The sequence below is a fragment of the Lygodium microphyllum genome, chromosome 3 (assembly GCF_053477565.2).
Source record: "Lygodium microphyllum isolate KBCC chromosome 3, Lygodium_microphyllum_v1.1.10, whole genome shotgun sequence".
Classification (NCBI taxonomy): Eukaryota; Viridiplantae; Streptophyta; class Polypodiopsida; order Schizaeales; family Lygodiaceae; genus Lygodium; species Lygodium microphyllum.
Genome location: NC_141137.1, coordinates 120,349,025 through 120,364,162, shown reverse-complemented (window position 1 = coordinate 120,364,162; position 15,138 = coordinate 120,349,025). Strand labels below are relative to the sequence as shown.

Genomic DNA, 15,138 nt, shown 5'->3' with positions numbered 1-15,138 from the left:
TTACAAAAGTGGAAGAAAATAAGATAGAGTTGTGCAGAGATTGAAACAGGTCCTCTTGAATGTGTCCCAACATTTCCTAGTTATCTCATCAACAAAAAGAGATATATATTGCTAAATGATATTCAAGACCTTGTTGATCTTAGAGAAGATTACTGCTTGGAAATCCTTGCAACATGGGGTCAAAATGATAAGAATTTTATAGGTTATGAAGAGGAATTGCTAGCAAGTCCTGATATTGAGGGAGAGAATTTTCAAGATAGCACTGTAGCCTTGCATTCATGTATTAATCAGATCGTGGAATATGAAAAGGGGGTGATATCTACAGAGGAAGAGTTCTTACACATTCAGCAGAGACTTTGGTATTGATAACATGAGGTATGAAGAGAAACTGAAGTCTCCATTAGAGGAGAAACCAAAAAGTTCAATAAATCTTTATGATGATAGTCTTCTTGAAGAAGATGAAAACCCTAAGTTATGAAAGATAATTCTAAGATATCCATTGTGATTTATATTAGAGTATGTTATGCATTATAGACAAGTATTATTGAATATTTATCTGCTGACAGCTTACACTATTGTGGTTTATTGTGCAGATAGAAATTGAAGATGCAGACAACTTTCTTGGAAGAGCCAAGGGCTCAAGGCCATTGAAGCTTGGAAAAAGTCAAGGCCTTAGTCATTATATTAGAAGCTTAAATAATCAAATAGTTGCAATTTATCATAGTAGGTTGTCAAGCTCTCCAAGCTTACCAATAATGGCTTTGAAATCTATCTCCAAGAGATTGGATCCCAAGTTTTCAATAGAGGTTCAGACAATATAATTTTGGTGGAGAAGGAAGAAGTTGTAAGAGTTTTTGGCTTCATACCTCGATACAATGGATTTAGGACAAGATACTTTGAAGTTCTTGGTTCTTATTTGCTCTCCCATGTAGGCGATGCCAAGAATTTGAAGCTCTTTCCAGGCTATAGGAAACAAGAGTTCCTGAAATGTAGAGGTCTCATCGAGTGGGATGAAACAAAAGATTCCTTTAAAGGACCTAGTGAATTGCTTGAAACTAAAGACTCTTCTGCAATAGAGTCAGACTAAAAGATGTTAAGGGTTTCTTGAAATCCATCCTTTTCCATCTCTTTGTCTAGTTTGTAACCATTCTGAATATCTTTACTTTGCATAAGAGTTTAAATATCCCTCTTTTCTTCTTTGGGCAACAGTGGATATAGTCCTTGCCAAAGATGATGTATTACATGATACAGTTGTGTCTTTGAGCTTGAATTTGTGCCAAATTTGTCTGTAGAACCATTGAAAGACACCTTATAAACGGTTTGCTTCGTATCTTCCACCTCCATGTCTTGTGTGTCTAAAGTATTTTGCTCTTGCTTGATAATGCGATTTTTCCATACATTGGGTTGACCAGATAGATAGATATCCATATTTCTTGATAAAATATGGAGCATGGTTGTAAAAAATATGCTTCACAGTTAGCAAATAAATAAATTCAATTAGAAAACCTTATAAAGAAATTCAATTAGAAAACCTTATAAAATATGCTTCACAGTTAGCAAATAAAGAAATTCAATTAGAAAACCTTATATGAGTCAAACAATAAAGAGACATACATATGCAAACTTCTTACCATATAGTGAGTGAAGTGTTGATTACCCCAAGCTTCTGTCATTGTCTTTTAAAAAAGATTTAATTGGTTTTTGAAGTCTTTGAGATCATCATCATTCCACTTAGTTTTATCACAATAAAAGAATACTTTGTCTAGTGTTTCCCAAACATTGGCTTTTCTATTCTGAGCTTGTCCATTATCAACATGATCCTTAACTACATTATGTGGGCACTTCCATTGATTGTATCTAATAGTTGAGCCACCATTCCTAGATTTTATCTTACCAAGTCTCCCATGAAAGTCTAGGAAACTTCTAGCCTTCACTCCACCAATAGATGGCTTTTTGGGGACACAATTGCCATCCTTAAACTTTTGAATATCTCGTTCAATAACAACATTACTAACATGTAAACCAATTTGCAGATAAGACTTTTTCAATCTTAGTTATAGCATTAATTCTAGCTGATAATGGCTTTAGCTTCCATACAAATCCTATATAAAGATGAACAAGCTTTTCAATTATCCTACAAAGTGCATGGTGTATAGATATGGGCATTCACTAAAGGAATATCTAGGATTGGCTTAAACTGTGGAGCCTTGTTGTGCCTAGAGGGAGCCCTATTCCAATTGCTTAAGTTCAACTCTATGGTTGGGGACATGCAATATAGCCAAGGAGATCTAGAGTTGGCTCCCTTTGATACATTGTACATACATTTAAGTGTCTTTAAGTCACTAGCTATGTGCCACTCAATCTTATAGTTCCCAAATCCTTCAACAAATATCTCTTCTCCTACTTGTTGTCTCTTAATAACATCAGGTATTGGTGTTCGATGAAAAGCCCAATACAATATATCAAAATCCTATGTATCTACTTCAAATGCTCCTAGCCACCAGATGTGTTCTGATTGAGCACTAAATGACATTGAGTCATTGCAATGATCTTATGAAAGTGCTCTATTCATCAAGATAATAGAGATGCTCTCTCGTTTTGTACATTTTAGAATCTCACTTTCATAAAGTTTAACCACAAATCTAGCCACTCCTTGTGTCTCTTCTAGCGACAAGTCATAGAATGTAATCATTAAACATTGTAGGGTGGGCAAGTCAAGGAAAATATTGTTAAATTCATTGAATACAACTTCCTTTTTCTTTTCCTTAAAGCTAGCCTTAATATGGAAAGGCTTACCCAGAATCTCCATCACTTTCTTATTCACTCTTAGTCTAATAGTTTTAACCACAGATGGCCTTGGAAGTATGCAATTACATACTTGTCCTTGCTTCATATTTAACTGTAAAAGCTGAAAAAGTTGTATATAAACATCTCGACTGATACCAATATTATCAAGTGTCTTTTGCACTAACTCAGTATCCAAAGAATGATCTTTTATAAATGACTCCAAGCATTGTTTCTTTAGCTTTTTAAATTTCTTCTTCTCCAAAATATCTTTTGAAACGACCGAAGGAAGAAGATGATAATAAAATCAAGATGCTTTCAAAGAATCTCATTCACTTGCATTTAGTTGAAGAAGAAACCTAAACAAAATTAGCATCACAAATCAATATAATTAATTATAAATTGTCATATTTAATATTTTTTAAGTGAAAAAAAAACTTGCTAATTGGATTCTTTTAATACAACCACCACCTCCTCGTTTGAGACTCTCAATATTTCTAAGAGCCTTTTGTCGATTTCAAAGGCCTCAAATAGTTTGCTTTTGTTGATAAGATTTGATGCATTTCTCCAACGAATGAATCCTCTGTTGATAGCCCCCTAGCTTCTACAGTAACTCATTGTTATGTTGTGATAAAAGATGCTTCTCCAATTTGAGGGCATCCTTTTCTACAACAAGTTAAGTGTATAATCTAGAAACCCATTATAACCATCATTAATGAACCTCAATAATGAAGAGCTATTATAGAAAGGCGGAGTGCTATTTTTGCTAGGATATTTGGGATATAGCCTGCTATCTAGCCAAAGATCAATATTCCTCTTTCCTTCAAACCTGAGTATATGTTTCGTAGACTCTGTAATAGTTATGGGTTTTGTTCTCTTCCTTATTGGTTCATATTCACTATCCAACTCAATATGAAAATGATAGATAGGTCTTTCACTAGAGCTATAGAGATCATTGGATGATTGATCCATAGCTAAGGATGTGATTAGAAGATTGGATTGAAAAACTATGTGAATTAGAAACAAGAAGGAAATGAAGAAGGAACTAGTAAGGATGGGAAAGAAAGAAGAGAGTGAGAATGGAGGAAAGTAATCAAACATCGATTAAAGTTCAAATTGAATATTAGTTTTCACTTTAATGAGGATGAGCAAGATCTTCATTATGAAAATCTTTGTCACCTTTATGGAGGCCTAGATTTCTAGGTTTGATGTGACCACAAGAATATCACATCAATGACTTATTAACAAATTTTTATATATTTACTTACCAAAATATAAAAGTTTTTAAAAATCCTAAAATATTTTCTCTCTCTAGGATCACTTACAGGGCATTTTCGAGACCTCCAAACTCCCCTAATGGTAGAGTTGACATCAATGGTGACGGTGCCTCCTCTCTAACAAATGGCTTGAAGCCAATCTTGTCTATACGTCATGTGAGAAAAAGCCCCACTATCCATGAGCCAAGGCTTCTCCTATGCGAAAGAAGCAAGAGCTATATCCTTCACGGCAAAGACATGCACAAAGACCGACTTTATCATAGTTGGGGTCGCCTTCAAATCCTTTGAATCCTTCTCCTTTGGCTTCAAATTGGGGTACTTCTACCAACACTTCTCCTTGGGGTGAATGCCCTTCCCACAGTGTGGGCACTTGGGCTTCTTCTCCTTAGAATCCTTCTTGTCCTCCTTGGCCTTCTCCTTTGCTTATTCTTCTTCTTCCCTCCATCTGTACATGTAATATATGCCTTGGTGGAGCTAGAGCCATTGGCCCCTACCTCTCTGAGTCACTCGTCATACTCCAAGACAAGCAGTGAAAGCTCCTTCCATAAGAGTTTCTCGCGGGTCCTCGAGGTGATAAGGCTCATGTAGAAGACATCAAATTGGGAAGATGGCAACTGAGTCAAGAGGATCATAGCCATATCCTCAAAAGAGATCTTCCATCCAAGAAAGGCAAGCTCACCTCTCATATTCTCCATCTTCGTGATGTGCTCCTTCATAGAAGGAGAGTCATCAAGACGAACCATCTGGAACTTCTTCTCAAGGGAAATCTTGTGGCAAACGTCTTGTATTGATACAAAGATGCAAGCCTGCTCCACACTTCCACTAGAGTCCTCAACCTACAAACATGCACAAGAACAAAGTCCTGTAAACTCATGAAGAGAAAGGATCTAGCTCTAGAGTTGAGCTGATCCCATAAGCTTGCACGGTCCAGGGAGGGCCCATTTGTGGGATCCTCCTAGGGACATGGAATAGGTGAAGGAACGATCTCCCAAAGGTAAAAGGTGTCAAGAATGCATCCACCTTGTATGACCATAACAAATAGTTGGAACCATCAAGTTTGTCTTCTTTGGGCAAAGAAGGGAGAATATAGGGTATCAAAGAAGGCATCTTTACATAAGACTGGAGCCTTCACTTCAAATGGGGCTTGCTATGAAAGATGAGCAGAAAGGGTTCAACAAGACTTCTCCCATCAAAACTCTTGATAATTATGTCTCCGCTTTGAAAGTGGTGAGATAAAAGCTCCTCGTTTGAGTCATCAAAGCCTTGAAACTGATAGTGAGACATCTTCTAGATCTGCAATTACCCAGAAATGTTGCGTTTTGATGAAAATAGTGCGAAGGTCTGAAATTAATTAGCTATATGAGGTGTAGATGTCTTGCATACACAAGAAAATGATGTTGCCTACAAGCCAAAGAGGTGCCACTGTCTCTAGAAGAGGAAAATCGATTGCAAAAGGTGACGTGGTAGCAATAAATGCTACCACCTGGGGGATAAAAGTTGCCATCTACACCAAATAGCTAATGATTCAGCACCAGGGAGTGTCGCCTCTGCCAGAAACCTCCTAAAATGATTGTGTTTGTAGCAAACACACGGAGTTGGGCATGCGTTTGATGGCTAGGTATGCTCCTCTACAAAGAAATTTACACTTTGTGCTCTCACTTAGGCAATGATACCATGTGAGAGTGCGCAACAAAAGGAACACAAACATAGAGAGAGAAAGCAGAAGATGAAGGAAGAAATACTGGATAGATTGAAGATGAAGGCTAAATACAGTGATGAGAATTGATCAGTCCCTTTATGTAACCAAGGTGTCACCGAGGGCACCAAATCAAGCTGAGATGATGGCAACACCAATGTTGAAAAGTGTTTGAGAGACGGAGTGTGTTGAAACTACAAAAAAGTGATCTGCTAAGTGTGGGACGTGTGCTATATGTAGCCACCTCCACCAAAAATTGGTCAACTGTATATAGCAGTATGTCCTAAATCTAGCTGATTGCAACAGATGAAGATACGACTGCAATAAATGCAATCCGACTACATAGAGAAAATGGAAAAACAATGACAATTTCTCTAGGCAATCATGAACCAAAAAGACAATGGTAGGAGGCATCAACCAACTGACACACAATGGAAATGCACAATAAATGTGTCTAAAATAGAAGAAACGCACTCTAGAATGCCAAAGCTCCCATGTCTCCATCAAACTCTAATAGGAGCACACAACCAGGAGATGATAAACTGATATGACTAAAATAGGCAGGCTAATAGGCACTTGGTCTTCTTCCCCTTATTCTCATCCTTCTTGTCCTTCTGCTCTTTTCCTTGGCCTTTTCCTTCTTCTTCTTCCCTCCACCTACACCCATAGTAAACGCCTTGTTGGAGCTAGAACCACCAGTCCCAGCCTCTCTGAGTTGCTCATCATGCTCCAAGACAAGCTGTGAAAGCTCCTTCCATAAGAGTCTCATGGGTCCTCGATGTGATAAGGTTTTTGTAGAATACATCAAACCGAGATGCCAATTGGATCAAAAGGATCATAGCCAGATATCATCTGACCAAGAGAGGCAAGCTTACCCCTCACGTCCTCTATCTTAGTGACGTGTTGCTTCATGGAAGAGTAATCAATACTGAGTATCCACAACTTCTTCTCAAGGGAAATCTTGTGGGAAAATGTCTTGTGTTGATTCAAAGTTTCAAGCTTCTTCCACACTTCCATCATGGTCTTCAACTTGCGAACATGCATAAGGACGGAATCCTGCAAAGAAAGGATTTGGCTCAAGAGTGGAGCCGATCCCACAAGGTTGCATGGTCCATAGAATTCCTATCTACCAGATCTTCCTTAGGACAAGGGACAGGGTTAGAAGTAAGCTTCCAAAGATTGAAGGTGTCGAGTATGCACTCCACCTTACATGACCAAAACAAATAATTTGAACCATCCAATGTCTTCTTTGGGTAAGGAAGGTAAAACAGGCACTTGCACCAAGGGTATCAAGGATGGCATCTTCACCTTGAATGGAGCCTTCTATGATAGATGAATAGAAGGGGGATGGGTACAAATGGGAGACTCCTCCCATTGATGATAATTGTGTCTCTGCTCAAAAGAGTGTCTCGAAAGAAGCTCCTCCTCTAAGTCATCAAAGATTTTGAATTGGTAAGGCATCTTCGATCCTACAATCACCGAGAAAACTGTGTTTTGACAACACAGAAGACTGGAAATTGTTAGCTATATATATAAATGCGCCACCTCCACACAAGATGTTGTGGCATGTCACTAGAAGGTTACAGAAACACAATGCTGATGGAGATGCTATCACCTGATGGTGGAAGCTGTCACTTGGCCAAGAGGCAATGTTGGTTGCAGCAAAAAGGCTCTATTTTCAACAAAACATTGAGTAGAATGTGATGGAAGGTCGCCTCCACATAGAAGCACTCAATGAGATATAGAAAGCTCCTCCACACAAAAGCATTCAACGAGATACAGAAAGCTGACACCTTCGTTGAAGATGCTATCGCTTCGCGCAAAATGTTAACAATTGTGCTCTAAATGATGTTGCCTCTTGGTAACAACTCCACAGATGATTGTGTTTACAGCAAACACAAGGTTTGCTACATGCATTTTGGGGCTGGGTGTCCTCCTTTGCGAAATATCTCCAAATTGTGACCTCACTTAGACAATGATACTAAGAAACATGAACACAGAGAGAGAGAGAGAGAGAGAGAGAGAGAGAGAGAGAGAGAGAGAGAGAGAGAGAGAGAGAGAGAGAGAGAGAGAATATTGCATTGAGTTGGCCTAGGGCCCTCGTGTATCTTGTAATCAGAAAAAAGAGAAAGAGAAAGAAAGAGAAAACCTCTTCACATGATGGCTTTGTGTCATCATGTATCTTGTAATCCAGTAATCTTGTATTTTTTTCGTAATTAATACAATTACCTTTTACGAAAAAAAAAGAATATTGCATTGATTGAAGAAGAATGTTGCTACAAAGGGGATGCACTGATCAGTCTATGCCTGTAACCCACAGCCTCACTGAGGGCACCATATTAGGCTGATGAAGATGGCAGCACCAAGCACAAAGTGTTGGAGTGTCAAAGTGTGCACTTGCAAATAAAGAAATGAAGGCTAGAGAGAGCGTTTGAGTGTCAGAGTGTGCACTTGCAAATAAAGGAATGAAGACTAGAGAGAGTGTGTTTGCCAAGTGGAGAGGACTTCGGCTATAAATAGCCATAAATTCCCAAAATTGACCAATTTGAACATGTAAGTGCCATAAATGGCGGCCGACCAACATTTAATGTGGTCGCACTAATACAATGCCAGAAAAATATCAAGAGACTACATAAAAATCTTGAGGCGAGGACAATGTTTGGCAAGTGGAGGCAGACTTGGAAAAGCAAAAACTAACCTAGAAATGCACATAGGAAGTCAACAACAGAAAGAAATGCACCTAAAACACCCAAAGCTCCTATGTCTCTATTAGACTCTGACAAGAGCTCACAACCAAGAGAAGACAGACTAACATGACTACAATAGACAGGCTAACATTTCTAACAATAAGCTCTTCCATCCAACCATGCCCATAGCTTGCACTATGTTATAGAAGTATGGCTGGTTCAATCATACATACATTTGTGGAGCCAACTAGCTTCTGCAAACGTGGGATGCAAACATTATGACTCCATCATGCATTCGTTGTGGGTAACATCAATCTTGCAACCAAATATGGATAAATGATGTTCTCTAGGAATTGTATGTGATCTCTTAAGTGATTGAGTGCTGTTTTGCTTGGACCTTCTATTATTTCCTTCCAACTATGTGGATAAACAACCACTTGATTGCTTCACAATGGAACTTATATACATATGCATATATCTATTGTCGCATCGTTAAATGCAGCTAAGATGGCATTAGAAGTGATAGCTTCCAACATATTATAAAAATTTGGAAAGTTCACAAAGTACCACCTATCCAGACATCAGTACCAAATAGTGGCCCACACTCCCTATGATACCCACAAAATCATCATGTGGGATGGGAGTCATTTGGTATCAAGAAGGGCACAAGTTCTTCCATGTAACAATGCAATCAAACCCTGCACATCAAGGATTTCTATATTACCTAGCATGATACCTATGATTGGTTGAATCACACTTGTCACTCATGCTTTGCATATTGTAGGTGAATAATCTGTGTCAATCAATGATCACACTTTTAAATATTTGGACATTAGAAGCATCTATGTTTTTGGAGAAAAAGGGGCTCAGTTAGTAGAAGCCATTGTGTTTTGTTTTATAGCTTCATATTACTAAAATCTATTAAGGTATCGTTGGTGCATCCAACAAATTTGCGCTTAAACACCTAAGTAATTATGGAAAATATAGGGCCTTGTATGATTCAGGCGTGGCATTTGTATGATTGATATGGGCATGTAATTTTGGTCTAAAAACATGTAGTTTTTGGGAGAAAAAGATGGTCAATTAAAAGACGTCATGGTGGTTTGTTGCATAGCTTTATATTACTAGTTAACAAGGTGTTTTGTGCATGGCTTTACATAAGGCATCACCTGTAGCATGCAGTAGATTCCTCTAATTTTACTAGAGAATTTATGGAAAACATTGATGGCATGTACAATTCAGGTTTGGCATTCGGATCATACTCTAATGATGCTTTCAATACTTGTGTAGATACGACTGGAAACTATGAACACAACTATGGCTATATGTCCATCTAATGAACAGACAGCCAAGTTGGACCAGCTGGGCCAGACCTGGTCCAGTCCAAGTCAAGTTGGCCTGGACTGGAAACTATGAACACAACCATGGCTATATGTCCATCTAGTGAACAAACAGCCAAGTTGGACCAGCTGGGTCACAGACCTGGTCCAGTCCAGGTCAAGTTGGCCACTTCCCCTCCAAAGGTTCCAGCACTGCATCTAGACTTTTGTACCTTCTTTCATTGCATAATTGTACTCTGTAGTCCTCGAATGCTGAGTCCTTGCTGTTCATAGCACACCCATCACTTGGGCATGTCCCTTCAAAATATAGGCATGCCGAGCTCTCAGGTGCAGTGTACTCCCAGCAGAACTAGTAAATTTAGTTTCTATCCTTTTGGCCTTGTCTCAACTGAGTTCCAAATGCCTTCCAAGTTCTAAAGAATTGAATTTGCTGTTGCATTTGGTACTAGAGCAAAGAGAGAACACTTTCAGACTTTTTCCTTTCTTTCTTGTGCATCTCCCTTCTGTCAATATTAACATGGGGGAGCATAGTATGGGTAACCTTTTGATTTTATTAAGAAGTCACTTCCACATCTTAGAAGGCTGCAAGGGCTTTCCATTAAGGCTGTTTTTGCCCTTCATTCTCAAGTGCAAAACTAGGTTTGTACTAGAGGACTGATGAGGCTAGTCACTATTACTCAATCAGTTAGGTAAGGTTGCCTCCTTGCCCCCTCCATGATTTTGTTTCTTGTAGTGCAGTGGAATTTGCAGATGACACAACCATCCATGGACCTCAGCAGTCCTGGATCTCTATCGTTTGGCATACAGCATAGCCCCTTTATACAGCAAATAGCATGTCTGAAGCATTGATTCAAGATGATGGTTACTCTCCTGAAAAATGATAACAGCATCGTGCCACAAACTTCAGACAACAGGTTTTGAACTTTGAAAAAGTTCCCCTGGCGATTGAATAATTTATAGGGCTTTGCAAGACATTCTGCAAGTTCTCAACCGGGTTGACTATTTGCTGCTAAATTTGTAGCTTACCAGCAAACTATAAAAATATGTGAACATCATCAACATACATATTGGACATTGAGACAAATGCAGCAGCATCTTCTTTATCCACACTCAATGCATATTCAAATGCTTGTCTTCCAAGCTCCAAATTGCCCCACTTTTGACAAGCACCAAGCATTGTGTTCCACAGGACAAGGTCAGGTTCGGCAGGCATTCTTTCCACTATTAACATAGCCTCTTTGAGCAGACCTGATCGACTATAAAGATCTACTAAACAACTGAGATGCTTCAGGGTAGGAGTAACTGCAAACTCTCTCACCATATCCTCAAAGTATTTCAGACCTTTACTTTGTAAACCCTCGTGGCTACATACATTGAGAACACTAAGATGACTAACTTCATCTGGTTCCATACCTTCTTGCATCATCCTCTCAAACAACTGTAACACGAGCTCACACTCTCCTTGACGAGCATGGCCAGAGATTAGCACGTTCCATGTCACAAGATCTCTTCTGTTCATCACTTCAAAGACCTTGTGAGCATCAGCCATGCTACCACACTTACTATACATGTCTAGAAGAGCTGTCACAAAGTTAACATCATCAGCCTTTGAATAAAACTGAGCATGGGTTTTCTTCCCAAAGTCCAAAGCTCCTATTTCAGCACAAAATTTTAAGATGCTTGCAAATGTTGAGTTATTTGGTAAGAGACCTTGCTCTTGCATTTGTAATATGAATAAGAGAGGAATCTCATTTTCATCTTGCTCAGCATATAATGAAATGAGAGCATTCCATGACACAATGTCTGGAGTCACACTGCTTAGTTGCATTACTTCAAAACAGTCTCGTGCTTCCTCCCCATACAAACCATCAGCATATCCTGCAAACAATGAAGTCCACGAAACCACATCTTGGACTGATAGCTTTTTAAAAACGCCCTGTGCTTCAGTTAGGGAGCCAGATTTAGAATACATATCCACCAAACTGTTGCCTACAAAAGGTTCATGTTCAAAACCCTTATAAAGGATCTCAGTGTGTAATGCTCGACCTATGTCTATATCTCCTGAAATGGCACAACCCTTAAGGCAACAGATATACGTGACAGCATTAGGAGAAAGACCACTTAATTGCATTTCATCAAGTGCCTTCAAAAGTTCTTGCTTAAGCCCCTGTTCAGCATAGCCTTCAATCAGTGAATTCCACAAAACTGCATCGCGAACTGGTATGGCATCAAAGACTGCTGATGCATCAAGAGGAGAGACACACTTTGTATAGAAATCCATCAAAGCCATACCAACAAAGTCATCTTTCTCAAATCCTCTTTTGCAAACCTCAGCATGGATTTCTCGGCCTCTATCAGCAGACTTCAAATTACTGCAGGCTCTCAAACTGCAAGCAAACATGGTTCCATCTGGAGATATCCCCTCTGATTGCAAAAGGCCTAGACAAGCTAATGCTTCCTCCCAAGGGCCATGTTCTGCATATCCTGAAATCAATGCCGTCCATGACACTTCATCCCGAACTGATAAATTATCCAGTGTATCATGTGCCTCCAGAAGGCAGCCACATTTTGCATACACATTCACCAAACTGTTGCCAACAAAAAGCTCTCTTTCAAGACCTTTGGTCACAACTTCGGTGTGTAATGCTTTGCCAGTATCTAACGACACCATGCTTCCACAGGCCTTTAAGCAACAAATTAATGTGATAGCATCTGGAACTATCGTCTGCTGTTGCATGGCAGCGAAGCAGTCTAGTGCTGCTTCATCATACCCATGATCAACATATCCTGCAATCACTGAGTTCCATGTCACTATGTCTCGATTTGACAGTGCATTAAACATCTCTTGTACTTCCAATAGTGAACCACATTTAGCATACATATCCACCAAGTTGTTGCTAACAAAAGAGTCTTTATCTAACCCCTTCTTCACAATGTAGGCATGTATTTCTTGACCCTTCTCAGTGGCTAGCATGCTACCACAAGCACTCAAGCCACAACATAATGCAATAGCATCGGGAGAGACCCCTTCTAGTTGCATCTGGCTTAAAGACTCCAAAGCTTCCTCATTATGTCCATGGTCCACATACCCACCCATTAATGCAGTCCATGAGACAACATCTCGATTTTGCATCTCATTGAAAGCTTCTTGTGCTTTCATGATCAAACCACACCTGCAATACATATCCACCAAAGCATTGCAAACAGAAGTATCCTTCTGAATTCCCATTTTTGTAATTTGAGCATGCAATTCTTCACCTCTCTCCATGTCATTCAAGCGAGCACAAGCTTTTAGCAGAGCTGTGAAGGTATACTTGCTAGGATGCACATGTTCCTCTTGCATCTCCAAATACAATTGCAGTGAATAACGCAAGTCCCCACATTCAATATAACCTAGCATGAGAGAAGTCCAAGAATATTCATTATGAACGTTTAGCTTGTGAAATGATCGGTGTGCATCTGTTATGCTTTGACAATCAACAAACATTGAAACAAGAGAGTTCCCAAGGAGCACATGAGTTTCCATTCCGCAACTGCAAATGCACACATGCAGCGACTTGGCACTCAGCAGAACACCACCTTTCCTACACTTTTGCAGGGCATAGAAAAGGTCATCAAAGGATGGCATTTCCCCATTCCAAGACAAAGAACTTGAAGCATCCTCTATGTTCAGCATCTCCCAACTAGTGTTCTCTTGCAGATTCTGGGCTTCATGTGAATCCTTGTGTAATGATAAGCATAATGTGTTCCCATCATTCTCATGTACTGATGACAATAAAGGGACTGCATCATCTGCTTGTAATGATGTCCAGTCATGTTTTGGGACCTCAACCATTGGCAACCCATGTTTTGCCACATCCCCTATTGACAACTGGTATTCCCCATGAGACCATAGGGGATCAAAAAATGGTTTCTTGGACTCCTGTTGAAGGATGGGAGCAGAGCTGCACAAATCCTCCTTGTAAAGAATGGCCGTCTGCTTGAAATGGGGCCGCTGTACAGCAGAGTAGATTGTGGTGAGAAAAAAAAGGCTATCAATGGCACAAGAAACTTTAGACAAATTCCACTACAATTCCTAGATCGTGAATCACAACAACGTCATGGGCTTCTGCGAGGAAGAGACGGCCTATCTAGCTAGGTGCAGTTGGGAGCAAGGGGTAAAAAAGGGCTATCAATGACACAAGAAGCTATAGACACATTCCCACGTTATGAATCATAACAACGTCATAAGCTTCTGTCAGGGAGGAACCACATACCTAGCTAGGTGCAGTTGGGGACAGGGGCCTACCACCCTGCCTGAACCTAGCTAGGTATGCCATGCCTCCCAAGTAGAAGCTCATGATGTCGAACACTATAAGGACCTCAGGCCGGCAGCCCCCTAACCCCAGTCCAGCAGTTCTCTGCCCCAACTGCACCTAGATAGGTATGTGGTCCCTCCCAAGCAGAAGCTTATGATGTTGAACACCATAAGGACCCAAGGCCAGCAGCCCAGATGGAGCATGAACATTTCTCAGAAAGGTAAAGAAGGCATTGTTGGGATCATTAACTTCGTAATAAAAGATTATTAACAAATGCAGCGAGCGAAAAGCAGAACAATCCCAATTCTTAAGAGCTGCAACACGGAAGCTAATACAGCTTGGGGGATGACTTACTTTGTTCGGTCTGCTGAACTCGCCATGCGATGATGTCTTCAAGTAATTTCCCTGCAGGCATGTGCTTGTTGTTGCTGTTGCTGTCGTTGACTCCATCGTCCGATCGGACGCAATTGTGCAACAGCCACCGATTCTGTCTGAGAATTAAGAATCACCTGTAGCAGCATAACCACAATCATAATCCCCATCGTAATATACACGTGATGCACCCATTACCCCTGGGTAGCAGTCTCTTCTCCTTCCAAGTCATTGTAATCAAAGGAAGTCTAATCCATACCCACATATGGAACAAGGTCTAACTACTAGAAAAATAGACACAAGTACCCCAAGCTTGAAAGCTTCATAATGTCCATTTGTTAACATCTTGTAGTAACACAAGAGTTTCCAGAAATGGAGTGTCATGTCACCCGCAAGTCATGGTAGTAGATTACAGCAACAAAAATCAACATAATCAACATGTGGTCCATGGTCATGACTTTTGCTACATGAACCACAGGGTAAATTGAAGTTGATTGAGTGCCCCATATTGAGGGGTTACTCCATTGCAAGTCAATTTGATGTAGCATAACTTGATTGGTGCAACGGCCACAATTGATGCTTTCTCTCCCCTCAAAGTGGGATCCTCTCTCCTCTTTTGCTAGCCCCCATTTGGTAGCAATCAGCTATGGTCATTGGACTAACATGTGCAAGTCCATAGATTTG

General features: G+C 40.0%; 1 protein-coding gene across 1 annotated transcript; it reads right to left on the bottom strand.

The window, feature by feature from the left end:
* Positions 1 to 9,495: 9,495 nt before the first annotated feature.
* LOC148038821 (pentatricopeptide repeat-containing protein At4g39530-like) lies at positions 9,496 to 14,742 on the bottom strand. The gene is made up of 2 exons (XM_087674694.1): positions 14,437 to 14,742; positions 9,496 to 13,778 (listed from the first exon to the last, which is right to left on the bottom strand). The coding sequence occupies exons 1-2, from the start codon at positions 14,530 to 14,532 to the stop codon at positions 10,818 to 10,820; spliced, it is 3,057 nt and encodes a 1,018-aa protein (XP_087530820.1). The 5' UTR covers positions 14,533 to 14,742; the 3' UTR covers positions 9,496 to 10,817.
* Positions 14,743 to 15,138: the final 396 nt, after the last annotated feature.